This window comes from Amphiprion ocellaris, chromosome 10 (genome assembly GCF_022539595.1).
Source record: "Amphiprion ocellaris isolate individual 3 ecotype Okinawa chromosome 10, ASM2253959v1, whole genome shotgun sequence".
NCBI lineage: Eukaryota > Metazoa > Chordata > Actinopteri > Pomacentridae > Amphiprion > Amphiprion ocellaris.
In genome coordinates, this window is record NC_072775.1 from 7,301,707 (window position 1) to 7,329,638 (window position 27,932).

Consider the following 27,932-nt stretch of genomic DNA (forward strand, 5'->3'; position numbering starts at 1 on the left):
TACTGGATATTGCTTCCGTAAGGGGCGAGTCAGCCTTGTGAATCTCATAATTATGGGAATGCACTGACACTGGCTAAGATGGCGAGAGTTTTTTTTTTTCTTCAGCGGTCTGCAGAATCAGCTCTAACCCAATCACAAATACAATTTTATGTAATGCAACAGACTTGCATATTAACTGCTAATATGGTTCTCTCTATCCCTTCCCTCTCCCCCTGCTTCCCTCTCTTTCCCTGACTTGAGGCGGGTATTATCATTGTAATCAAGCGAAGACCCAGCTAACACGATCATTCTCTAAACCATCATGTAGAAATAATCCCCTCCTTCATATTTGATTATTGTAATAAATCTTTTTAACCAGCTATTCAGTCACACAGCAATGGCGCACATCTCCCCGATCCATCATTCAGCAGGACAAACGCTGCAGAATTCAGCAGAGCTGCAAAACTTGGTACAGGGGGCCTCATATTATTTGGTCTCAGCTGTCAGGTCTCCTCTGTTTGCTGGTGCTCAGGAGTTCAAAATGTCCTTTCTTTCTTTTTTTTTCTTTAATTTGCTGGCAAACAAACAGAGAGCTCTCCCCTTTTGTCTGGGAGCGTGATTACTCTGCAGAACTCTCCGTCTGTCCTCTATTACTGACCTCACATCCCCCCATCAGGCTGGATCAGACCAAACATGGTGTTGCTTCATCCTGCAGTCAGACACGCATACACACTCACTGTCTCTGCTTCGGAAATTTCAAGGGGCCAATTTGACACGGCACACCCACCTACTCACAACAAGACACATGCTCACGAGGTGCGCGCACGTTTGTATGCGCTGCACGACAAATCCCTCAATAGCGCGCCCTGACTGTCTGTTTCCCCTCTCAGACACACTCACATTCACAAACAGAAGGCACACGCGAGCAACACAAGTCTGATTATCCAGAAATTCAGGAAACCGCAGAAGGGGGCACAGAGCAAGTCTGACTCATCGCTTTGAAATAGTTCCTTTTTTATTCAAATTTACAAAAAGAAAAAGTACAACAGAAATAAATACACTTTGTTCAGCACGCAACTGTGGAATTGTATCAACATCGTGCAGGAGCAATGAAGTCACCGAGGGGAGGAGGTGCAGAACCAATAGGGGATCTACCTGTTGAGGGTCAAGATGAGGAGCAGAGGTCACGACCTTTACGCTACATATGCAGTCACTATATGTCTGGATAGTTAGAGAGCTGCTCTTGTCATTCGAGTGGGGCTTCACTGTGCTCAGTATGCAGCTATTTTCTATAGAGGACTTCGCAACTGGTCGACCACTTTCATCAGTCGGTGCATCGAAGCTAGCTGAAAGACTGAGAAAGATCTGTGGAGTGCTGCAGAGACTGCAGGCTTTTATTCTATTTAAAACAACTGATTCAACTAATCACGCTTTTGATTGAACCAATTTGCCGGGCTCAGGAGGTGGGATAATCAGCTCTGTCAAGTGGTTTAGTCGGCACAGCACTCCAGAACTCTGAAATAAGACAAATCAGGAGAATTATCACTTTGATTTTGACCAATCAGCCAAAGCTTTGAATCAGCAAAGATGAGACACCTGGAGCCAATCAAGACTGTGGAATAAACCATATAATTAGAATGGCGAGAAAGGTCACTTGTTGGTATACCATGCTAATTGCTTTTGCAATGGCTGCCCAAGAATTGTCAATACTGTAATAAAAGTGGGGATTGTTACAGTGTGCGTGTGCATGTGTTGAGTAAAGTTGGCACATTATACATAAATGTAAAGGAAAACATTGCACAGATGGTGTATTGGCAAAGCAACACATTTGTGCTCTCAACAATGCTTATTCTTCAGCAGTCATTTAAAGTGTACCAGTGAAATTCAGCACATTTTTTTAAGGAAAATCCTGGTTTGTTACAACTTGAGTCTTACAATTGTAGCTTTGAACATCATTTCTATTAGTTCATTGTACGCACCAGACTAATTGCTGAGAACATGGAAACATTGCAGCAACAAAGTCAAATAGGGCAAGATCAAAAGACATGTAAAACCAAATGGGAACACCCCCTACAGCCTCATTTGCACCTTTTCATTTAATCCTCTCTCATTTACACTAACATCTGATTACAATCTGTTTTGGCCCCCGAGCTACATGCAAATCAGGGTCAGGCATCCCCCAACCCAGCGGAAGTGATATTGCACATGAAACTGTTTAGCAACTGGGAAAACATCCAGAGCGCAGCTAGCTAGCTAACAAATAATGAACACGTACTACTGGCAGAAGCACATCGCTGGACTATGAAGAAGACAAAAGCTTGATCCTCTTCATGGGGTTCACTCAGACTAGCTATGTTTCCATAATCACACTGAAAGTATTACATTAGAAATTTGCATGGAAATGGCAAGTTTAAAAAAAACATCCCCAATTTCACAAGAAAATTGTACACTGGCTTAAGATGGTTGTTTGAAAAAAGAGTTACTATGCATAATGGGTGATCAAAACACCTTTTTGAAATAACTTCTGGTGAACATTCAACTCACACGAATGATAGTTTCTGCTTTCTTCCATTGTCTTATTTGCTGGAGAGCATGAAACATGGCCAATACCAAATGACACGAAAGAAAAATGGCAAACCTTTATTTTGTTTCTTCTTCTACAAGGTTTTCAAATTGTATTATTTTCATTTTCCTCTCAGTACGTGCCACAGGTGCCTTTACAACGTATGTACTATCGCACGCAGTAAGATGCAGTTGGAATACACCATTACGTCTTAAATCCTGCCTTTGGCTTTGACCATCTTGCTTCTAGATCTGCAACAGTCTGCAGTGTGAAATAAGCTGTTTGTGCACTTTCGACATCTCAGGCTTATTGCTTGATGTATGTGATATATCTCATGCTGCACAGAGGATTGTGTGTCAGAAAGGCCAGAAAAGCATGCTTAGCTTGCATACAGCAAAATGAGAGAGAATGTACATGGACATCCTGGTATTTGGGGCATTTGATACATTATGCATTGGGACTAAATGTAAATCTTTTTCTTGGGTATTACATAGTGTGGTAGCATGAGCATTGGGGCTGTCATTGGTTTTGTTTCTGGCTTCTTCTACTCTGTTTATTACAGCCATGCATAATGCAGCCTATACTGACACCTTCTGATGACACTAGACAGCCTATTTTTTAAATTTATTTTCATTACAAAGTGATCAATGAAAACAGGCCTAATGCATTTGTTTTGTTTTGTTTAATTTTTCGAAACATTTCAAAAGTTTGCTTCAGATTCTCTTGGGAAACCTGGGTACACAGAAGAGGAAGATGCAACTGACACATTCCACATGATCATCACTGGAGATGATTTTTCATTTGATTAATTCAATAATGTTTAAAACTCAATGGGATACTGAAAAGCAAAAATTACTTTGATGCAATAGCTGAATTTACATTTTTCCAAGTAAGTTGTTGCCCCACTAGACTTCTTTTAGCAATTTCATTTACTTCCAGATCTCAACAATTAACTCGCTGCCTATAGTGTTATTATTACTGATACAAAGTACGGCAGAAATGATTCAAAGACGCTCCACTTTGTAATAAACCAGAATCATCCCTTAAGTGTCTAACAGCCTTCAGAATTTTTAATCAACGTTACATAACTGAAAAAAGATTTGTTCAAATGTAGAGAGTTGAGATATTGTTAATTAGCCAAAACTGATCATAGCTCAGTCCTCCCTGAGGTTCTGCACCGCCTCCGCTCCTCTCCAGTTATTGTGCAGTTTTTGTACATTGGTCCTGATACCGTCCGGTTTGCACAGTGGCACTGTGTGGGCAAATCTGTGGCTCAGGTACAGAGTACAGAGGTGTGAATGGGTTTCATTTTATTGAGTGAAAGCAGCCCGACTTCCTGATTGAATAAGTGTTGACAGTAGAACCATGACGACAAGATTATGGTGGACCAAGCTGGTGGACACTAACGAAGCTGGCAGCTTGACTTGACTTGTGAGTAAACGTTACAGTGGACCAGTGAGAACAGAACAGTGACATTTCTGCGATGGCGCACCAAAGACGTCCACATTCAAGCTAAGATATGTGGCAAAAAATCCTCTCTGGACTCAAAGAAATTAGTTTTTCAGGAAAAGTCAATAAATTTGAAGGTTCAATTACTATTCTGCAAAATTAGAGTATTTGCTAAGGCCAACAAAAAAGCAATATTATTTGGTATTTTAACTGCATTGCCTGAAATGCATGAAAGATGAAAGAAGTCACTTTTCCTTGATGTCGAGTTTATTGTATTTCTAAAGAGAAGCAACCATCTATAAAACCTCCATGTCTCTCAGGCAATACAAAACCCATTACAAATTCCATTTTTGTTCTACTTTTGCACAATAATAATCCAGATTTTTGGGAAAATATCTATATTTTTGTTTGCTTTGTATGCCTTATAGGGGAATTTCTCCCCACTCCATTTGATTTTCATCAAATTGGTTGTTCACTAGGACAGGTGAGCTCACAGGCTCGTCTGTAACTAAAATTTTCCACAACAAACTTCCGCCAGAGGCCACATGTATAATTGAATCCTTGGCTTGTCCATCTCAGACGAAGAGCTACCACACAACAAACCCAAACACAGATGTTGAATACATGGTGTTGTTTTCAGTCCAGGAGGCTGTTAAAGTCCAGCTCAGTAAATCCATTTCTAATCTACAGTACATACAGATAGTCCCGACAGTGCTCCATTTGGACATCTAAGTTCTGGTTTTTTTTTTGTTTTTTTTTAAACTCATTTTTCATTTTATATACTCTCTTTTTAGCAATAATATTCAGTGGTATTTACATTTGAAATGCTTTTACATACAGTCAAACATTTGTATCTTTGCGTTTAATTGACATCTTATAAAACAACTGTAGTCTTTGACATTATTCATTATCTATTATTGAACATCACACAGTATAAAAGTGCATTCCAGCTGAAAACTCCAGCTCATTTGCATCCTGACCTTTAACAAGAACAAAAAGCCTGCTGCGGGAGTCTCTGTGGCGTTGTTCCCCTACAATTTCATTACAGATGTGTGGAAAATTTTCATTTGGGCACTATGAGTGTACAGAGTGGGAATTGATTGCCGCTTTGTTGTTTTCAAATATCATGCATACTTTGTCCTTAAGGTGTGTCAAGAGAGACTATTAGGAAAAGAGGGGAGTTGGGAATAAAAAATAGCTGAACTCTTCCATAAAAACATTTAAGCCGATCGATAATAGAGTCATCATTGCTCCATATAGTAAATAGAATATTTGTGGATGGTTTGGCTTTTATAATTTTACTGTAGTACAATCAAAGCCTTGTGGCACTAATCAGTTCTTTTGTGTGTGTGTGTGTGTCTGTGTGTGTGTGAGTGGGTCTTTGTAAACATACCAACACTCGACTACAAAAAGCTGGGGGGGATGAGAGCGACGAGGGGAGGGGGCGAGGGGGGGGATCACATCCCTAAATCATTTAAATTTTTCACAATGTCTTTTCCTTGTGGGCTGAGAGGAGGGAGAATCTTTTGCAGGATTTAAATGATTCATCATTTTCATTTGGAATGGAGTAGCAAGCTGAATAATTCACTTTTCTGCCACTGCAGATGGAATAAAAAACAGTTTCTGTACAATCGTCTCACTTCCAAGACCGTTTCTCTTTCTATACATCCTCGTCGTCCCATTCTCTTTCTAGTCAAACATCAGTTTTATTCCCCCGTGTGTTATCCTACTTCCTGAACTTCCATGTTTAATGTTTGTTCTTGCACACTTGTCCCGAAAAACTAATGCCGCAGCTTATGCGGCACATAGCATTAATGTCGTCTTTATGTTGTCTCTGGGTATTGTGATTCCTCCCTGACTGTTTTGCTCTGTCTCTGTTAAATATGCAAACACGCACACACGCACATACAAGTTCATATATGCCTTTTTGTGCTCACACATCCTCTCACATACGAACACACGCTGACATGAAGATCAGGTCAACACACAAGAACGAGAGACGCCTTCCGCCTTGTTTCCTGCTGTTTCTTATTCCATACGTGAGCGCTGAATTAAATCGAGTCTTGGATGTTTGGGTTGTTTTTCTTTGTCCAAAGCGTTTAACAAATTGTTGCTGCCCCGAGCAGAAGCAGCCTCTGCATTGTCTCAGTATCTGTGCTCAACCATATCAGCGTTTCAACACTTATTGCTTTAAATTACATCAATCACTCCCTCCCCTGCCTTCGCATTCTCCATCCTCCCTAGGCTCATTTTTCTCTGTCTCTTTTTATTACTTTGCCTCTTCATCTTTCTCCCCTTTAACTTCTCTTCGCATTATTCTAGCTCTAGTTGCCTTTTCATCATCCTCCTATTCCCTGCCTTCCTCTCTTACCCCTTTACCCCTATCTGTGTCATTTTCATCCTCTCTCAGTCTTCTCCAGCCTGATCTCCTCCCTCTTTTTTCTCTTTCTTCTTGGGCTCCTCTGCCGTTTCCTTCTCCTTTTTGGCACCTTCCTCAATTTTTTCCTTATCTTCCCTCTCTTTCTCCCTGTCTTTGAAGAGTTGGGCTAATTTGTGGAACTGGGGACCCCACTCTTCCAGCCCTGCTCCCCAATCTTCCTTCTCTGTATCCTTCTCCCCTTCGCTCTCTAGCGAGCTCAGGGATCCGGCCCTGGACCCTGTCCCTTCCAGGCCGTACACCTGCACAGAGTCGTACGGTGGCTGCGAGGGGTCAAACGTGACCTGGGCAAGACGTAGACGAAGGAACTCACCCACCCTCAATGCCAAGGAGGGACCCCCTGTCCCGGGTGCCCCTCTTGCCGCCTCCATTCCTGGAACCCAGTTTGCCCCGAAGCCCATCACTCCACCATACGCTCCCCGAGGCTGCCCTGGGAAGGATAAAATCTGCGGGGTCATATCCCTCCTGCCCAAAACATACCCTCCCAGACCCACTCGATCACGCCAGTCCCCAATAAAGCCAGCTGCTTCCGGGTACATCGACGGAGTCCCGGCCAGTGATATTCCTCCGTTCTCCCTGTCTGGCCTCGCCACCACAAAATTGCTCCCCATCTCCAGTCCTCCTCTCCCTAGAGTGCCAGGGTAGTCCCTCTGTCCAGACACCTCGCCCTGCAGGACTGTGGCATAGTTGCGTCCACTTGCAGGTTGCTGTTGTCCATCTGTGGAGGTTCCACCATTTCCATTTCCACCTCCGCTTCCTCCTCCTCCTCCACTGGAGTCGGATTCAGCCACACTGGAGCCTGTGCGTTTGGGGGACAAACCAGATCGGGAGGCCCTGCGTCCCGCCAAGGGGAGGGTAGCCGAGTCGCACACCCAGCCTCCCACGCCGTGACCTTGGCCGATCATGGAGCCGGATCGGGTCATGACGAGGTTATGCTCCCTGGGTAAAGTCTCCGACTGCACCTGGAGGGAACGTAGGCGAGCACGAGCGGTTTCAGTTCGGGGCTGGGGTTGGGTGTTAGGTTTGTAACACAAAATGGGATGAGACAATTTGCCCAAGGAGGGAAAATTTAATAACAGGCACAGTAAAAAGCAGAGAGATGGGGGAGTGTGATGACATAGTGCCCAAATGAAGGGAAAGCAGGAGATGGTGATGATAAAAAAAAATGATTTAGATGAAGGAGAGACAGACATTGAGCAGAAAAGAGTGGAAGAAAAGCAGAGTTGGAAGAAGGCATAGATATTAATTGAACACTAGAATGAGCTAACACTGCACTGTGAGAGGGAGATGGAGAGGGGCGTGATAGAGAGATAAAATATTTGAAAATTAAATAAAGCAAGGACAACAGAGCCTTGCTATGGCCTAATAAATAAAACATATAGAGCAGCAGGATATATATAAATGTGCTGACATGTCTGTATCACCGTCTTCCCACGGCATTGTCCTGAACCTCTCTGCTCCACGCACAAATTAAAACATTAGTGTTGCAGTCACTGCAATAACAGAGTATATAAGGTTGAATGCAAACTTAATAACTGCTTTGTATTTGCTTCATTCCTTTCGTACTTGTTTGTTTGCTTACATAATTGAACGATTAATTCATTCATCTTCAGCGGTGTCTCCAATGCAGCCATCAATCATCAATTAAGCAATTTATTCCATTTTAACTTGGGATTCCGGCCAAGGTCTTCCACTTTTTCTCCTTCCCAAAACATTTAGCCATCAGTCCATCAATGTATTAAACTGTGTTGCAGTACAGAATAAGTTCAGATGTCAGTTTCACACCAAATGTGCAGTTATGTATGATTTGCACAATGTAGTTTGAGGGACCTCATTAGCTGAAGCATTACAATACGCCCTTCAAAACATCTATCTTGGATGCTCCAGGCATGAATTTTTTGGAAGCGATAGTAATTTTGATTTTACAACCTGGTATCCCCTATCATCTCTATTTGAGACCTGGCTGACTGGAGTTATATAACAACTTGAATTCACAATTCACGAAATTAAAGCTGCAGTGTGCAGAAAAGGCAAAGAAACAACACGAGACAAAAAAACAAACATACAAATGTTAAAAATATACAGCCCTTCTGCCTGTTCTATGCCTCTTTCATAAGACTTTGTTGCTTTTCATACTACTGTTTTCTGTAAAAAGACCTTGACTAAAATCTTCCATCACATAAAACCTGAAAGCAGAGCTAAGAGGAGGTGCCAAGTACAGGCAACAATTCTGTGGAAGCAATAATATTAATCAATTTATAAGCTGGTATCATCTATCAACTCCATTTGAGACCCAGTAGACTTAAACAATGAGTAGAATTATATAACAGCTTGAATTCAGAATTCATAAAATTAAAGCTGCAATGTGTCAAAAAGTAAAAATAACAACAAAAAACAACGCAGATTTTGAAACTATACAGGCCTTTTGCAGCTCTTTTTTCTCTCTTCTAAGCCTTCATGAGACTTTGTTAGTATTTATATTATCTCAACTGCTCTTGGTGAAAAGATCTGTGATCTGCTAAAAATCTTTAATCATGAGAAACCTGAAAATGGAGCTAATGGAGGTGCTGAGGTCTAGTTTCTTCTCCCACCACTTTAATTGCAATATACTGAAATGTCAGTATTGAATTTTTGCCCAATATTACCAGAAATTACTGCCTACCCCAACTTTAACAGCTCTGTTTTTCTCTTGAAAAATCAAAGATTCCATAAACTGAACACTCAGCATGGAGGTCACTGTATTTGGGTTCAGTTCAGTCCAGCTCAACTGCAGTTTCTCAAACTGCACATTTGGTGTGAAAGCAGGCTCATTGTAATTCTTACCCAGTCCACATCTTGACTGTGGTTGACTTTGTCCTCACTGCTGCCCTCTGTACAGTTGCTGGCAGTTCCCGTCCCTCCTCCTCTCTCCTGGCTGTCGGTGGTTCTCGGTGTCCCTCCGTCCGACGTGCTCACCCCACTTTGGGGCGCAGTCCCATCGCGACTTCCCGTGCGACTCCCCGTTCGGCTTCCTGTGCTCGGGTCTGTGGGGGCTATGTACACCGCCCCAGACTCCATGGGCCCGACCATGGCTCCCTGGTTCTGGATGACCAAGGAGTGGTCTGGCTGACCCCCAGGGAAGCGATACGCCAGCTCTGCCAAGCCTGGCTCGAATGTTCCTCCTGGGGTGCGGCGTAGAACCGGTAAGGTGTGGCTGCTGTAGCAGAGACGACCATAAAGGGGTCCTCCTGGTCCTGAGTAGTTGTGATCCACACCCTGATTCTGAGCCCAGCTGTAGGTGCGAGCTTTTTCTTGACCACGATGGGTGTAGCGACTGGAAGATAACACAAGAATGTCGAAATAACGCTGCTAAGTCTGACATTATGAGTTCCTTGCAGCTTGCTGTCCCTCCAGGACACTGTCTGGTCATTGTATATAGCATTATATCTACACTGAAAGGCATTCTGTTAAGGTATTTGTACACCTTGGGGAAAATATAACCTGGTGGACAAGATAACCAAATAAATAGGTATTCCGGAGATTTAGTTTTCATTTCCATAAAGTTGGACAACTTCTGTGGACAGGCTTTAGAAGGATGAAGAAAATGATGCAGTGCAACGGGGAGGCCAAGATAACCTTACTTATTGTCCTGAATATGAAGAATAAATTACAAACTTAATAATGCAGGCTCCAAATCTTCCATCTCAGTCCAAGCTCAATGCACGAACCACAAACTGCTAGCTTCAAAGTTACCATATTGTTTTCCTATCAACTTCTCTGTGGCAGTTTTAAGAAAAATGGAACATTAAGTTTCACACAGGTAGTATTATTGCAGGGATATTGCACTGAATTGCACTAGATTTAGGAAGGTTTTTACATGCAGTTGTGTCCACCTCCGCGAATTGCAAGAAGCAATTTCCGATAAACTAAAAGCAGACTTTGTACTTGTTTATGGCCTCTCCATATGGCTTGCATGAATTCGGGGAGCTAATTATTAGTCCAAAGGCAGTAACAATGTTTCACAGAAACATCAAAGTGGGTGCAAACAGCTCTCTGATGTAGCAGAACATAAATGAGCTTTAACAAAATGAGCACAACAAAGTGGTCTCCGAGGACTGCAAAGCTTGATAGCCTTCTGTCTCAGCATTTTGATCTGTGATTGATTATGACCCGAGACTTACGGCTCGATCAGTTGTTTAAGTTGCTCAGTTAAGTGCTGGAATGGTATGAAAGCTTTTACACTGAAAGGGGTAAGTTTGGTTCCTTCTTGTTTTCCTCGTAGCGTGTAATAAGAGGCCAGCTGTGAGGTCTGATGTAATTAAACAACAAGCTTCACACATGTTTGACAGCATGCAAAGCAAACTGTCCTCTACTCACACATTCCTGCTGTCCAGAGTGCGGTAACCACGTGAGCGGGAGCTGTGTGGAGCGCTCTGCAGGGCAGCGATGTCAAAGGCGGCCGTGTCGGCCTCGCCTCCGCCCTCGTCGTCATATGTTATGATGTTCTCGCGCACGTCGTCCTCTTCCAGTGGCGACAGGGAGTCACGCTTCTGACGGCGCAGCGACAATGACAGGGCACTCACCGCTGCCGAAGGGGGATGGCAACGGGAATAAAAGGATATTGAGGGGTAGGAGAGAAATTGGAAAAAGAATGATGAACAAGGGAGGATGGGGGCAGAAGTCACAGGGGAAATAAAGGGAAGGAGGAAGAGGAGAGTGTGAGCAAGGGAGAGAAAATCATACAGACAAAGAGGTGAAACACACAGAGACAAAACGAATACAGAGGAGGCCTTGGGTGAGAGGGCTGGCATATCATATCAGCAGGCTGCATGCCTCCACTCTGTAATTGACTTTGAGCCCCAGCCAGGCAAATGGATGCCTTGTTCTCCCATGACTCCATGACTCTCATTCCATATTCCCAAAGTAGGGGAGCTGCATTTGATCCTAGACTGTGGCAAAGAACCAGGCAAAGGAAGCTCTTTGACAGTTGTTCAATAAACACACCTGTGCTAAAATTCATCCAGAAATGTGGAATTGGTCTGCTGTAAGCAAACACTAATTGACAAGAATTTTCATTAAACTCAATAAGTTCTTTTTGTGCATCGTAAATACAGAGATTACTTGTATGCAGAGGTCTTCACAACTCCAGACATTTGGATAGAATACAATATGGGCCCAATAAGATCCAAATTTTCCAAAAAAGACTTGTGATCCTGAAGGAACCTGAATCCAAACTCGTCCAAAAAGACCTGACGATAACTGACTAACCTCATAGTAATTTTGGCATAACACATATAGTTTACAATTACAACGGTGGAAGATCAGTAATTCAAGAAGGAGATTTTTGACATATTCACTAATGATTGTCAACTATAAAATGTGATGCATCACAGCTGAAAGTAGCATACATGACTTTTTCATTTCATTGTGGAATTTTTGAGCAACCCAATATGATACATGCAAATTTATACAGACAGAATTCAGACACAAAGCCCAGGCTACTGTTGTAGGAAGTTACAGCTGGGTGACAAATTAAAGGAAAACCCTATGACCCATTCATTGCAGGGATCGGTTGGTTGCTCTGGGAGCATTTTGCTGCCATGATTTGTCTCCACTTGTCCATTTAGAGATAAGGGTCACCTCAAATCAATACAAAGTTGCTCTGAGTGATCACCTTTATCCTTTGGTGAAACATTTCTATCCTGATTGGAATGGTCTCTTTCAGGATGACAACATCTCCATCAATCAGGCATGAAGGGGCAACATTGCTCTTCACCACCATCACCAAAACACCAAATGAACATTGTTTTGAAGAATGGTGTTTACTCCCTCCAGTAGAGCTCCAGAAACTTTGGAAAATCAAAGCCAAGGAGCTTTGAAGCTTTTACAGCAGCATGTGGTTGTCCAACACCTGTGAAGAAACTCTAGGTTGGTTTTTCCTTTAATTTGTCATCGATCTGCAGTTAACTAGGCATGCTTGTACTTTACTTTTAAACAATAGTCAGTATCATCTGTGCAAACTGTTTCAGAATGTGGAGAAATCCATGCCTAAACAGAGCTAAGCTGTTCACAGTAGTTGTAGTTGCAGGCTGCGATTGGACAATTAAAATTTGGGGGAGGAGATTAACAAATATTAAACTACTGTGTCGCTGTATATGCATATGCACTTGTGTGATATGGTAGTGTCTTAGGTGGTTAAGCTGCTGCAGCAAGTACACGTACAGCCTTAATATTGTTGGAGGTTGCATTATTTGATTTCCATGGAACTAATCCAATGATCCCTGAAAGCAGTGGGAAATCTCTAACCTTCCATAACAGTTTGAGTGATCACCTTCCTGCCATGACGTGCAAGTATTTCTCTCTTTAACGGAGCCTTTATCTACCAGACATGGTGAGTGGTTGTCAAACAGCTCCATATCCACGGTGCGCATGCCAAGGCCCTTTTTAATAACCAGATGGGATCCTGATGGAGCTATTGTCGAAGCTTCTGTAAGAACATTTGGCATTTTGTTTAGGGCCAAGCTATACTGTTTGGGATTAATATGGACGTCTCATAGAGAAGGAAAACAAGATTCTGCTGGAACAACACTTCAAATCTATTTTGAAGGCACAAACTTGAAGCAAACACTGTGAAGTTTTGTGTATCTCCTGCTATAGTTCACATCCTTGTCACTTACTGAACTAAATTCTTAACTCCACCGAAGCCAGTGTGCATGATCACCTTCACGCCATGTTGCACTTCTTCCTTGATTGAACTGGCCTCTTCCAGAATGATAATGCCTCTATCAACAAGGCATGAGTAGCGATCCAACAGACTGAATAGAAATTACAATGCTGCTGGCCACGAGCCAAAGCCTTCTGAGCACTTAGACATTATCCAATTGAGCATTTGAGTTTTCTGAGAAGGTGGTAGTGACATTTTATTACGCTGCTATCAAAAACCTGCGGGCCCAGATAATCACTCAGAATTGTTATTTTAGCTGTGATTAGAAGTGACCTTGCCAGAGGAAATAACTGGACCAAAATTGCGAGGAAAAGCAAACCCCGCTATTGAGCAGCTGTGACTAAGAGAAATATTTATGCTGCTGCTTTCATTATTTTCATATGCAGATTAAGCATCCAGGGATGTAGTGGAGGGTAAACAGCCCTAAACACTATTTACTCAACTTTTTATCTGTAGATTAGCATTAAACTCCTTTATAGGCAGTAAATCTTAATGATATAACTTCACTGAATGCATAATACAAAGCGGTGTAATAAAAGCTGATGTAAGTTATATAAGTAGGGTCTTTTAAGGGACATAATATAATTCACAATATACTGTTTTACTATCGCTGTTGTATCCCCGTCTACACCGACTTCATCTCAATGTATCTTCAGACTATAAATGTGATGAAATAAAGGAAAGAAACAGCATAAAGGGCCATAGTAACGTGTTGAGCCATCAAGTGCCACGAGAACAGCTGCAGTTCACTTTGGCATTGATTCTCTAAGTCTCAGGAACTCTACTGATGGGGGGAAATATCGTTCTTCCAAAAGATATTCCCGTCATAGTCTGCCGGGGTCTTGTTTTGTTTCCCTCTTCCCTGTGTTTCTTGTGATCTTCCTGTTTAGACTCAACTCATTTCTCTATTTTAAGCCTCCTCATCTCCTCAGATTTCTGCTTTCCCCTCCGTGAACCGGAAATCAATCTTAGGGTGCCATCTTGAATCTCAATCCTTAAAATGCATCTTGATGAGAGAGGAGGCTTGAGAAAGGAGCTATGTGAGCGACAATACATAGGTTTATTCATTCGAGACACAAGAGGCGATGCAAAGCTGAAATATTCAGACATTTGCAGGAGCAGGACCAACAATTGCATGTATATGCTAGATATGTATCACCCAATCATAATATTAGCCACTCTATTTGTACAGAACTCCTTTATGTGTCACAGTGTGTTCACTTAAAAAATAAAAATGTTTGGCATCCATAGATTCTAATCTGATATCATGTAATTGCGCTTAACATTGGGCACACATTTTAGATAATGTCTGTTCATTTTAAGCATTTAATTCATTTGATGGCATACAAAAACACACATAAAATGGTTAAGGATATGGTCGGGAGGAGGGGGTCATTTGTTGCTTTTAAATGCCATGCAATGAGACGCCAAATGCACAATATAATTATCAGTCTCATGACATTATGCCATGCTGAGAACTGAATTAAATGTAAACATACACTGTAAGTTGTCATGAATACCGTTATGCTCGTATGACAGAGGTTAGAAAATACAGCAGCAGACTTTAAGAAAACAACGTACAGATGATTCATCTGTACTACAGGTCAGATTTAATTGATGTTGCTTTATGACAACAGCTCCAAGGCAAAGATGTGTCATTTTGTTAAATGCCAGCTGCCTCGACTCCTCTCTCTTCATGTCTCTTCCTTGCTTCCTTCACTCACATCTCTGTTAAGACGCAGAAAAGAGGAGTACAGGTGGCACAAACTGAGAAATGAGATAAACAATTTGTCTCATCCTTTCTCTCTGTGTGTGTCTGGGTGTGGTTTCCATCCACCAACACACCTGCTTCTCATCGAGTGACCAAGTTCCTCTGTGAAACTTTAACCTCGCTCCTACCAGTCCATTCAGTCTGCCATGTGGTAATAATTCTACGGCCAACTGAGTTTCGGTAACCTGTTGCTCCTTGAGTTTGGGCTGCCAGTTGCGCTTCCTGTGCCTCAAGACCCCAGCTTTTCTGTGTAACCTGCCTGCTAACTCTGCTCAAGTCCTGCCACCACCACAAATGTCTGCTTTCCTCTACAACACACCAGCTACTGGATGCACTGCTCGCTGTAGCACTGCTCTGGCCTCACCTCAGCCCCTGCCTCCCAGCTCTCCCTCTTGCTCATTTGCATATCTTGCGATAAAACTGTGTTCACACGCCCCCGCAGTACTCCAGAGTACTGCATTTGAGTCTACAGCAAATTACTACTTGTGCAGCAATTTCCCCATATGGTGTTTGAATGATGGAAGTTATAGAGTGCTAACACTTAAAATCTGGTAACTAAGGAGACCATAAAATGTGATTCACATCATTTTCATGAAACCATTCAGTCAACCCTATATATGGGGATATTGTCAGGATAGAAGTGTTGCAGCAGAAGGTAAAAGATGATCACTCAGAACATCTTTGTAATATTTTCAGTGAGCATTCCCTCAAAAGGGCACAAGTGGACCCAAACTATACCAGCAAAATACCGACCACAGCATAACAGAATCCCATTTACTGCAGGGTTTGAGGGTTTTTCATGTAAGATGTCACCAGACTGTATGCTTCACAATAGTCTGACTCACTGGCTATAGGCTGTGGGTAAAAGGCTGCTATTGGTTGCTCATTTTTAAAATCCACTTCACTCTGGGAAATAACAACAACCTCCTGACTAGCAGAGTAAAGCCTGAAAATTTGGAGGTTTGCAGAGAATTTATTGTGCATATAGTAGCCCTACTACTTTTCTCAGTGGATTATATTCAACACATATTCAATCATGCATGCAAATGTTCCAGCACAACAATTAAACCCTTCACTATTTCAGGGGAACACCGAAGCTGCATCCTTTGCTTAGCTCCACGCATGAGGATCGTGATTGATTTACAGAAAAACAAACCAGAGTGTTTATTTACCCTACAGCAGAATGATAGTGTGGTGCAGCCATACCCTTCCGCACTACAGAATGAGCTGGCTATGCGAGTTTTCTAGTAATATTAGAGTATTTACCCAGTAGTGTAGCGACACAAGCCAGGATAGCCAGCAGGGCGGCGGTACTGAGTCCAGGTGAAGGCAGTGTGGACTGCTGAGGGAGACACACCGCCTCTCTTTCCCAGTCCCACTCGCCCTCCGTCTGCTTGTCCTTCTCTTTCTCCCCGGCCCTTGCCCCTCCTCTCAGGCAGGGACAGACGGACACGGTGACCGTCCCGGTGCTGGTGAGGCCGGACGTCCCGTCCCTGAGGACCAGCGGCACGTGGAGCGTCAGGGTGGAGGATGGGGATCGGGACAGCGGCTGGAGCTGGGACAGCAGCACCAGGCTGGCTGTGGGGCCTGAAGGAAGATTGACAGCAACACTTGTAAGTATTCCACAGTTAATTGCACGGTACAATTTTCCATTTTCTGTGCTGGATGGCAGCAGGAGGTTACAATTTAGAAAATTCACTATGCTCATGTTTGCGAATTTGTGATTCCAGTCAGACACTGACTGATTTAAACCACAAAGGAATGGAGCAGGCAAAAATATCCAACTTTGCTGATTCCTGCCTGCTCTGTTATTTTTACTCTTTTATTTCACACCTTTTATAATTCACATTGAAGCGACACTTTCATACAAGAATAACAATGACACTAATTTGATGTAATAGGAAGAATCCACTAAAGTGCCTCAAACAGGGCAGATAATATCCTCTGTGCTGCAGCCACTCTTTATGATTTATGACTCCCAGGTGGCTACAAAGCTTAAAAAATAAAGTCTAACACTTTCACATTTGAAAATACAATTCCAAATACTGTTTGAGCAATGCCCTGCCCTGTAATAGACTGGCGACCTGTCCAGGGTGTCCCCTACCTTCACCCTAAGGATAGACTCCAGCCTCCCAGTGACCCTAATGAGGATTAAGCGGTGTATAGATAATGGATAATGTTTGAGTAATGTGCTACCATACTACAAAAAAATGACATCGTACAGTATATGCAGAGCAGAGGCTGTACATCCAAAGCATGTTTGTATGTCTCCACATATGGAAAACATCATAAAAGTACACATCTTTGAGTTCTTTTCAGATATTGTGATCAATAAAGAGAGGTTCACTAGCAACAATTTGAAAGGTCAGGGTTCAGCAACCTCTATTGATCTGATTCTTCTTATATTTGTGCAAAAGAACTGTTGGGTATCTGTAAAGGAGATTTTTTTAAAAAAGATTTATCCTCAAATGAATGCACAGGCTACAAAAACATGTCATTGATAAGAAGGCGTGTAGACGCAGTGTGGAAGATATTTCATCAGCATGAGTGGCACCACAAATGTGGCAGACACGGCTATCAAAAAAATCTGTGATCCAAATCGCAGATCAAATCATCATCTTTTTTAACAAGGCAAATGATGTGGCGTGCTTTTGTCAGACAAGCTGTCCGTGTGGGAACGAGGCATAGTTTTCTTGTTTCTCTGTTCTGCTGTGGATTGACACATCAAAGTGGCCTCTGATTCCACATGACACTGAGTTTATCCTCCCGATCCAGTCAGTGCAGGTTCACTCCTCGTGGTTCTGTCACGTTAGGAACAACCAGCGCTAGTTTGGTACCAAAGATAGCCAAAGCGTACTCACACCATCAGCCTCTCAGGACTGTAATTACAAATGCTGTTGAGGGCCATAATCAGCCATTAGACATCGGATTAAACAAAATTATCAGCAGCCGATTAAAGATGTGTGCACAGCCAACGGGCATCATATGCACTTTTTAAATCATTTATTAACAGTACAATTTGTCTAATATGGCATGAGTGAATACTGTGGCAAGGGTAATTCAAAAAGTTGTTGGCGTCACTTGGAACCAAGGGGCACAAGTCCCATACTTGGGCATAACTGCTTTAAATCACTGTCCACAAAAATTCAAATGTTGAAAGCAATCAAATAAAAAAGGAGAGGAAAGTTTAGAGCCGGCTGCTATTGCTCCAGGACAATGTATCCGTCCACACAGTACAGGTGACAGAAGAAGCCAAATGTGGCTTTAAACAGTTGCCCCATGAACCTCACCAACCCAGCTTCCACCGTCTGACTCATATTTCCCAAACTGAAATCCCAAGTGCATGGCTGCCATTTTCAGTTTGATGATGAAGTCATGCATGCTGCTGAGGAGCATCTGAAAGCTCAAGATGTGACCTTCTCACACAAACATATAGTGAAGACTGAACATCGGTGGACCAAATGCACTGAAGTTAAAGGAAGAGAATGTTAAAAAATAATGCAAGAGCAATCTTTCTCCTGTGACGTTTTCTTTTGAGTCCAAGAACTTTTAGAAATACCTTCGTATTTGAACAAAAGGTCCAAAAAAAATCCTAGGTGTAATATAAAAGGTTTCACTTGTACCGATGAAGCCACAGAGATTTATCACCCAACTCTGCAGCTCCCCTCAGCTGTGTGGGGTGCATTAGTGTCTTTTGGCTAACTAATTAGCAACTGTCAGGTAACACATTGCCTGACAGCAGCATAAGCGAGCAATCAAAGTTCGCAATTAGCATGTGAACATACTGAAGCATTTAGATACTAAAGAGCTGTCTGTGTATTCTCAGTCATCCAGGTCACGTTAATCCTGAGAGACGATGTGTCATTTCTCATCCAAGTGGCTTCCTCAGTTCTAACCAACTGGTAGGGAGTCTCAGGCTGCGAGCCGTGTGATCTGGGGCTGGAGAAAATACCTGGGAGTCCCCACTAGTCAGTTAGAATTGAGGAAGCTTCTTGAGTGAGAGGTGAAACTTCTCCTAGAGCCAAAAAAGAAGTCTAGTTGATTTCTACTGAATCATTTAGGACAGATAAAAAGATATTTCCCTTAGACATTAGCGGAGATCAAAACCAAGCTGAAACTAGTGGTAATACAGGAGGTCCTCGGTTTATGACATCCTCGACTTATGTCATTTTGCTGTTACGTCGGAACCGATTATGGGCCGGTCCTCAGTTTAACGTACAGTGTTTTGTCGTTACATGGGAACTGGTTCAGCGGAACTAGAGTGGATGAATACTGTATGTACAGTAGTTATGCGGCAATATAAGATGGCTTTGTGTACATTTGCCGCCACATTGGATTATGCTACATTCGCTAACATCATTATGGCTCCCAAGTGTAAGTCAGACTTACAGTTTACATTTTCGCCAGTATTTTCCGACTGAGTTGTGTTTCAGTGTAAGCTAAGACTGTTTTAATTACTGTAGTTGTACAAATATGTAAACTGATCGATATTGTGATGCATGTAACGGCTTTATTCACATATTTTGACTGGACTTCCGACTTATGGCGAAAATCGACTTACGTCACACCGTAGGAATGGAACTCTGACATAAGTTGAGAACCCCCTGTAGAGAGTGTATATATATATATATGTGTGTGTGTGTGTGTGTGTGTGTGTGTGTGTGTGTGTGTGTGTGTGTGTGTGTGTGTGTGTGTGTGTGTGTGTGTATTTATATATGTATGAATGTATAGATTATAAATTAATGTCAAAAAACATAACACTGCCTCTTGTTTTACATTACATTTGACATTTCAACATGCTACTGACAATTTTCAGCATTTGCACAAATGTATGCTTCAAGTTCATATATGTTCACAACAACATGCACTAAAACTCTTTATATAGTAACTGTCCATTTGTGCAGGAAAGAGGGACAGAAAAAGCAGTATTTTTGGAAACTAGAAACAAATACTAAGTATCTAGATTCAATTCCGTTGAAGTGAATTAAATGAAGCAGCTCTGATTTCTTCAAAAGCTTTCCAGTGGAAACCGTAAGTGTACTTGGTAGTGGAGAGGAGAAGATGGATGTAGAGAATATGGGAAAGCAAACAAGGGGGACGAACAAAAGAGAGGAGGATAACAAAGCAAAACAATGGGGCCACCAGAGTTGGGAGATGGATGGTAGAAGAGAGAGGCAGAGACAGAAAAAGGGAAGGGGGAGTTAAAGAGGCAGAGGGGCTTTGAGAGGACGGTGAGAGAAAAAGAGAATAGGAGAAAAGACAAAGATGGAAAGAGAAAGGCAGAAAAAAATATGTGGGATTAAGAGCCTTAAAAAAGTGGGTAAAAAACAGCGTGCCTGCCAAGGGGACTGAAAAACCAGGGAATTAAGAGGAATTCACAGAGAGGGAAAGATTGAGTGCGTACCACCACTGTCCCTGACGCTGAAGTTGAGGGCAGCGCTGGACTCTGGAGGGATGCTGAAATACACGGTGCTGTCATTCCCTCCCTCATCTCTATCAATCGCCCGCAACACCTGCACCACCTGAAACACAGAGATAGAGAGCAGAGGAGGCCGGGTGAAGGGAGGCCATGAATGTGTGTGTGTGTGGATGCATAGAGACAAAACGAAAAGGAACGAGCAGAAAAACACTTACACAGAGATTGCTTTTAGCTACAAACCATTAGCTGACGTTGGGTTGGCAGGAATCAAAAAACAAGCCCAACAATTAGCATGGAGACACAACCGAACTGTGTCAGATACTCACACCACATAAATAACCGCTTGTGACGTGCATCGCCTTTCACCAATACACTGTAGCGTGCCTTTCAATTTAGCAATAGCATCGGCATAAGTCTGCATTGACAATCGTAACAAAATTAATCTGAAAGAAATCTCCCACAGCCCTAAGCTGATGGGTAATTTCTTTTTAATGAAAAACTCTGGTCGTCATTATGCAAGACGCTCTTTCAGGAATGCTTTCGAGTGCTAGTTGTGAGGCTGAATGCGGGGATGATGAGTGCCGCATGCTCTGCGTGTTAGTTAGTGTCTCTAGGCCTTGATAAGATTTGCTGTGTTCTCTCACATTATGTTTAGTTGCTGTGTGTGAATATTCAAAAGTGTTCTGCCTAATGACTTGTCATACAGAGACGTGCATACACAACACATTGGAAGATATCATAATTTTCCCTTGTTTTTTTTTTTTTTGAACACTCTCCCGCTCACTGAAATAACAGTATACACAGACACAAACATGAACATCACAGGCAAAAACAAATCAAAGTGGTTGCCATAGAATCACAGATTTAGTGGCGAAGCAACAAAGACACAAGCAGAGCAATGAAAACACCAGCAAAAACAACAGATGGGCCAAGACACCACATTATAGTGATGGAGCCAGCATGGAATACTGAGGATGGAGGAGAGGAGGAAGAAGGAAAAAAATCCAAGAAGAGACCGAGGAGCAAAGAGATGATTTCTATAACTGAGACGGGATCAAGTAAGAAAAGCATGATGCAGAAAAATAGACAGGAAAACAAATAAAGCATGAAGGATGGCGGCAAGGAGGGAGGCAGTCTGAGAGGAAGCTCAAGTTTAATTACAATGTGAATAGCTGCTGTGTTCTGATAACAGGCCATGGAGGATTCACCTGCCTCCATGGTGAATGGGCATGCTGGAGCTGCATGGTGCCACATCAGAACAGATACAGCTTTGTGCTACTGCACTCCGTATGCTCCTATGTTTGAATAGACGTGGTTTTCATACAACGCACGTCCTTATTTTGAAGGAAATCTGTTTTGAAGTACTTCATGTTCCTTTGTAGGACACATCATTGTTTGAAATGAATCAATATGACAGCATGACCCTCTTATCTAACTCCTCGCCTGACAACATAATGACGTGTTTGCAGATTGGCTGTTCTAGTCGTATGATTTGTACAGGAGCATGAAGTACAATGTTTGCATATGCTGTCTGACATAAAAATGGTAACCATCAGCTTTGATTATACTGGAACCTGTATGCACTATATGGGTTGTATATTTCATGCAAAAACACATACATTATGGACTGTATATGCTAAGATGCTTACAGTCACAATGCTTACATACTGATGTTACGTAGGTGTAATGTTTACCATATGTACAGCTCAAGTGGCGTAGTGGTTAGCATTTTCGCCTTGCAGCGAGAAGACACCTGGTTCGTGTCCCGGCTTTCCGTGGATCTTTCTGCATGGAGTTTGCATGTTCTCCCTGTGCATGCGTGGGTTTTCTCCGGGTACTCCGGCTTCCTCCCACAGTCCAAAAATATGCTGAGGTTAATTGATTATTCTAAATTGCCTGCAGGTGTGAATGGGAGTGTGATTGTTTTGTCTGCATACGTAGCCCTGCGACAGACTGGTGACCTGTCTAGAGTGTCCCCTGCCTTTGCCCCAAGTCAGCTGGGATAGGCTCCAGCCCCCCGTGACCCTAGTGAGGATTAAGCAATGTATAAATGATGGATAGATGGATGGATGGATATGTACAGCTCATGTGCTTGCATGTATTTAATCATAAATCAAAGTATTAGTCACATTAAACACAAAAATTGAATCCTTAATCAACTTTGAACAAAAAATGCATTCAAATGTATAAGATTTGGAAATTTCCAACCTCCATTATCCTTGATTCAACCCATTAAAACACACTTGAATAGTTTGAAAGCATCTCACACATAATACTTTTTTTTAAATTCAGAAACTTGATAGGTCATGAACCGACTTTTTAAGAAACATGCAAGGCTTTGGTACTAACGCTGTTGCTACACCGAAAGCATTTCAGCTGTGGTTTTCAGTGATCCACATCATAGTCTAACAGAACAGATACACTCCTATTTTATTTATCAACCTCACCATCCACGGAGGCTTGTGTTCTACTCGTACTATGCCCCACGTAGCAAGTGTATTTCCCCGTTTTACACATTTGACTGCAGAGATTGTGTGTTGGACTCTCTCGAAAACTTCTCCGATGTGGACACTTACACAGCACCAAAGCTGCTGCTGCTCTGTAGGCATTACTTAAATTCTTCTCACATCTACTTGACAAATTACAATCTCCAGCACTGCCAAGAACCCTAAACTGAAATCAGGACTGAGCGGTGCCAAAATGCAGTTCCAGGAACTTGTCCTCGAGGTGGGTGGGGGAACAAAAAGCAGAACCTGTGACAAGTCAAAGCTGCTCTATGGCCATGTAGTGGAAAGAGATTGATTAATAGACTCAACTAATTGACTTAGAAGTGTCTCATTCAACTCAAATTAAAGCTTTTTTCCCGCAAAATAATCTACTATAAAAAGTACACAGAGAGGCTGTAGATTCTAGTTTTGGCACTGAATTCTTCATATCCACAGAAACATTGACTTCGAAGGAGAGTTTTTGCACATACTGACCTGCCCGATGGAGGATGAGTCACACATGGCAGTGGTGTACTGTCTGTCCAGCTCAGGTGCATTGTCATTCAGATCTAAGGTCTCTATTGCAATCAGAACTCTGGACACCTGGCTGGGATTATCTGAAAGAACAAGAGAGCAGCACATCATAACAGCCTTAAGAGATGCATACACAAGCAGCTGTATATGGGAAATTATATGAATATAATTCCCCGTTGCAAAGAAACACCAGCATGTAGAACAGGCACAGAAGGGGTGCAAGTTTGCACTCCATTAATTTCATTCAATTGCCCTCATAGGCACGATCAAGCATTTCGGTCTTTGTCCAGAAACTTCAACAACACTCAGATCACATTAGCGAGCACACAAATGGCTAAATAAACAGTCGTACATTTGGTTTCATTTGGCTTGTGTTACAGCTCACAGGCTCCCAGCTGGAGTATAACTGATGCTTCCATAGAAGTCAGATTTTTCCACATCAAACTGTTCCATTCTTAGCCAAAGCATCTCTCGGTGTCAAGTGTGTGTGTGCGCGTTTTTAAGAAAGCGAGAGAAGAAGCAGAGGCGGGATGTAAAAAAGCAGTCAATCTGCATGCAGCTGCACAAGGACGCAGTTTAAACGGATTGGCATGAGGTTTCCCACAACCCATTCACTTTTCTATACACACACTCGAACATGAAGTTCTCACAGACCCGCCGCTTGAAAAGCATGAAGTCATACTCTGAGCCTTCTGAACATCCACCATTACATTTCAGGCTGCTATGACACAATCTGGGCTCACCAGCACACATCATCTATCCAGGCAGGCAACCGTGCAACACAGTGGACCACGCTTTCTGCAAATTGAGACACACACACACACACACACACACACACACATTCACTCCCACAACATGCTTTCAGACCTTGAGCAGTAACACTGTGTCATGGATGACAGCGACTGGTTTCCATCGCTGAAAAGCTGAAAATGAGCTCTCGCTGTACTGCCACTGGGTGAGCTGGCCTGCCCGTGGCCATGGCAGGGCCCCTACTGTGCTTTATGTCAACACAGCCTCCAACAGTCTGTTTATTAGATAGAGCTCATTATTCAAGACAGCCACTCACTGTGCTGCCGCCACAGTCCTACCAACACATCGCTGCCACGAGGACCCCGAGTAGATTTTAAGTAAAGATTAACTTTGTCCCAAGCAAGCCTTGGCAGGAAAACAACTTCCCTTTCCTTGTGCACAGCAGACGCTGGACAGTATCCTCTGACAGCATTTTCACTTTTTACACAAACCAGTTGGATTGTTCTTTTTAGGGCTTTAATGACTTGTCACCTGCCAAAAAGAAATACCACTGGAGCTTAGCCAAGATTGAACAGAATGCTGGTGTTAATTTTGATACGAACCCCAAACTAACACAACAGGTTGTTTTTCATTGGCTTCAAAAATATCTCATTCACGTCAGAGTATTTCTCTAAGCCGGAACCCGGCATCAGCAGGACGACAGTTTTTGTCAGTGGCTTCAAAAATACACTGACCAGTAAGATGATTCATGTGACTTTTCTCTGATCCGCTGCTGCTGTTGCTGAGGTTTGGATTTGCGTAGGCACAAAGACTGATGATGTTTTGGATTAAAAAGAAAAGATCTTTGACTGTTTGCAGCAGATGGGATGCAAGCAGCAGGCTTCTGCATGAAAATCAGATACTAAACCATCACTGCGCCGCTTCCATCTTTGCTTCTGAGAGTCATATTGCTCGCAGTCATAATTTGCAAAGTTAAAAGAAGGCCTCCTAAGCTTGACTATAAATTAGTAGCTTTTGAATGAACAACCAAGGCTTTACTTGTCAACCTGTAATTATATTAGCTGAAGGACATTTTAAGAATAGGTAATGTGGTGATATTTAATATTTTTCTTACTGTCAACAAATCCACTGGAAAAAAAATCAACATATTTCTGCAACAGCACTCCACGCTTGATGAAAAACTAGAAGCAAAAAATAAAGAAATGAGCCACATTTTGGCTCTGGGGGTTGCATCCTTCCATTAGAATGGACACAACCACACACAGTACAGCATCACACTGCCATTAAAATACACTGGAGCCCCATATATGTATTAATCCACAGCTGAAAACAGTCAAATTCATTGTTTATTCCAGTATAAGGAACATTGGCTAAAAACTAGAGTGCCCATCTGTTTTAAAAATTAACCTATACACTGATGACCCTTTCTCCTAATAGAAGCCAATGGACTTAGGATAAGAGCCACAGACATAAGATGCTCTCATGCATTGTTGGATTTTCTCATTGTGAAATCACTCGCAAGCTTTTCAGTCGTCATTTATTTACATATCAACCATCTAGTAATCTTCTATTAATGACCAGTTTCTTACATGTTTAGTCATTTTCAGAGAAACAAAATTCTCATGTTCAGAGAAACAGGTTGACTACTGCTGATAGCAATGTGAAAGATCTCAGGTGTGAAAGTAAAATCAATCATAAGCTCTTAGGCTACTATTTATTTACTCCACTATGTGTTCATTTTATGCCGCTGTGGAACTATTTCTGTTAGCAGAGTAACGTCCTGGCAGCGCAGCATAATTGTTGTCTAAGGGCCAAAAGGTCTGAGGTCAACCACAGATGATATGTTCACACGCCTAAAGGGGTTTTAGGTTTAGCAGAAATGGACTCAGTGGTTCTTATATGGTATGGAAACTGATAACAGGGTTACATTTACATTTATGTATACTGTTCAAAGGAATTCCTGACTCTGTTCACTATAAAAGCTGTTGAATTTGTGCTTCTCCTTTGAGAATCTGGATGAACTCTGCTACTCTCTATACTGTAAACAGCATCATTCAAGGCTAGAGGAGGGGGGTAGTAAATCATCTGCAACACAGGTCTTTTCAGATTCTGAGTTTCAGTCTGAAGAGGCTGCTTGGTCAACTTGTGGAATGTATCAGAGTCCTTCTAAGGAGATTCTTTGGTCTCGTCTCTAGGAAGCTGTTCTGTCTGTGGAATGCAGGACTTTTCACAAATGGAAAACCATACAATCAGGTTCAAACTTACAACCTTTCACAACAAGCCTATTGGAGAAGAGTTATAAATGAGTTATGTTATATATCAGATGTTTATCCTGTTGGTCTCTCCAAGAAACAGGCCTGTGATCTCTCTCCAATGCAATGATGTGCTTTTATTCTCCATACTGTATCCAATAATAAACTTACCAACGATCCAGCAATGTGTTTGTTTTCCTATTTAAGATAACATGAATCATGGCAATTTTCCATGATATTCTTTCAAGGGATTTGTGGATACTAATCCGTGTTGCCAGCCTTTAAACCAAACCACTTCATTATCTGTTGTGTTTCTCACACTATCACTGCAGAGTAGGTGTGTTACTATTCACACTACCTGTGTCAAGGCCAAATTGCTTATAGGCTTTACACACACTGATTTCCTGCATCTACACTGAAAATAGGAACTCCTTGTGCAGCTCTCAGCACGACAGAGTCAACACCGGCATTTCTTGGTTCTTAATTCATTCATTCAAGTTGAATTGTTGATTTTTCAAAGAAACAAGTGGCAAAGTTACCTCGCCTTGATCAAAAGCTGAAAGCTCTAAAACAGCAGCTAAAGAGATGTTTTGATGGTCCTCCATTCCTGTGTTTCAGTGTGTGTTGTAACTTTGTATTCTTACTTGGAAACTGCTGTCACGTTGTGCCTTTACAGCGCTGCGAAGCTCCACTTCGATTTGTTGCTTTAATTCTGTGTTTCCAGCTGAATCCTTATGAGAACGGATCTATTGCGGCATCAGATAACTCACACAATATAGATCAATTGATTCTAAGACCCGCTGTAACAAACCGTTCGTGGCGCCAAACGGCATTCCCCCCTCATGGCTTGATGACTCGAGAGCTAAGCCGCTTAGCGAAGTGCAGCACACAGCGGATACTGCGCTTTTCAGACACCGTGCAGCACACTCCTTTAAACCTCTTACTCATCAGTGGGCTCAGGTGTCAGAGGTGGGGAAAAAATGCTGGTTGCATTGAAGAATGTCAGCTCTAATAAAGGGAATAATCCAATGAACACGCTTTAATGATGTCTCAGTGTTAAGCTGCGTACAAAGAGGGACCTCTGACCTCTCTGGGTGGCGATGACTGTAATGTTGTGCCAGTGCTCACGTTCCCGGTCCAGCTCCATGGCCGTGGTGATGAGGCCGGTGTCTGGGGTGATACGAAAAAGAGCCTCTGGGTCCGACTGAGGATCAATGGAGAACCTGAGGGAGAGAAAAGCAGCGTGAGAGGAGAAGAAATGCTTGAAAGAAGCAAGGTGAGAGAAGTGAGCAGAGGGCAGGGAAGAGTATTGAAAGAAAGAGTGAAGCGAGGAAACAAGCAGAGATGGCAGCAGGGTGCCGAGTGAAAGAAGCAGACGGGGCAAGTGTGTGAGGAAGTGATAAGGAAGTTGGCATTCAAACGGCCAAAGAATTAATATAGCGAGATAATCGCGGCTGATAGCAGCTCTTTTGAAGTGCTCCTGATTATCTAAATATCTCTCTGAATATACCAACTATCATTCTTCCCCACACACTCACTCTTAGCACTTTCTGCTTTTAATTGGGACACGCTTTTCTGGGCTTGTTACA

The 27,932-nt window shown here is 42.4% G+C and overlaps 1 protein-coding gene across 4 annotated transcripts in view; it reads right to left on the minus strand.

Moving 5' to 3' along the window:
* Nucleotides 1–972: 972 nt before the first annotated feature.
* LOC111584813 (uncharacterized) overlaps nucleotides 973–27,932 on the minus strand; it is a 174,139-nt gene continuing 147,179 nt past the window's right edge. For 2 of the 4 annotated variants that reach the window (XM_035941008.2, XM_055014329.1), the window contains exons 8-14: nucleotides 27,430–27,566; nucleotides 23,303–23,424; nucleotides 20,307–20,424; nucleotides 16,169–16,489; nucleotides 10,785–10,992; nucleotides 9,252–9,741; nucleotides 973–7,432 (exon numbers count right to left, since the gene is read on the minus strand). In XM_035941008.2, coding sequence (XP_035796901.2) covers nucleotides 6,398–7,432; nucleotides 9,252–9,741; nucleotides 10,785–10,992; nucleotides 16,169–16,489; nucleotides 20,307–20,424; nucleotides 23,303–23,424; nucleotides 27,430–27,566 — 2,431 coding nt within the window. In that variant the 3' untranslated portion in view covers nucleotides 973–6,397. Of the gene's footprint in view, nucleotides 7,433–7,452; nucleotides 7,703–9,251; nucleotides 9,742–10,784; nucleotides 10,993–16,168; nucleotides 16,490–20,306; nucleotides 20,425–23,302; nucleotides 23,425–27,429; nucleotides 27,567–27,932 lie in introns of those variants that run through there. The other 2 variants (XM_023294092.3, XM_055014330.1) reach the window with 2 other exon arrangements.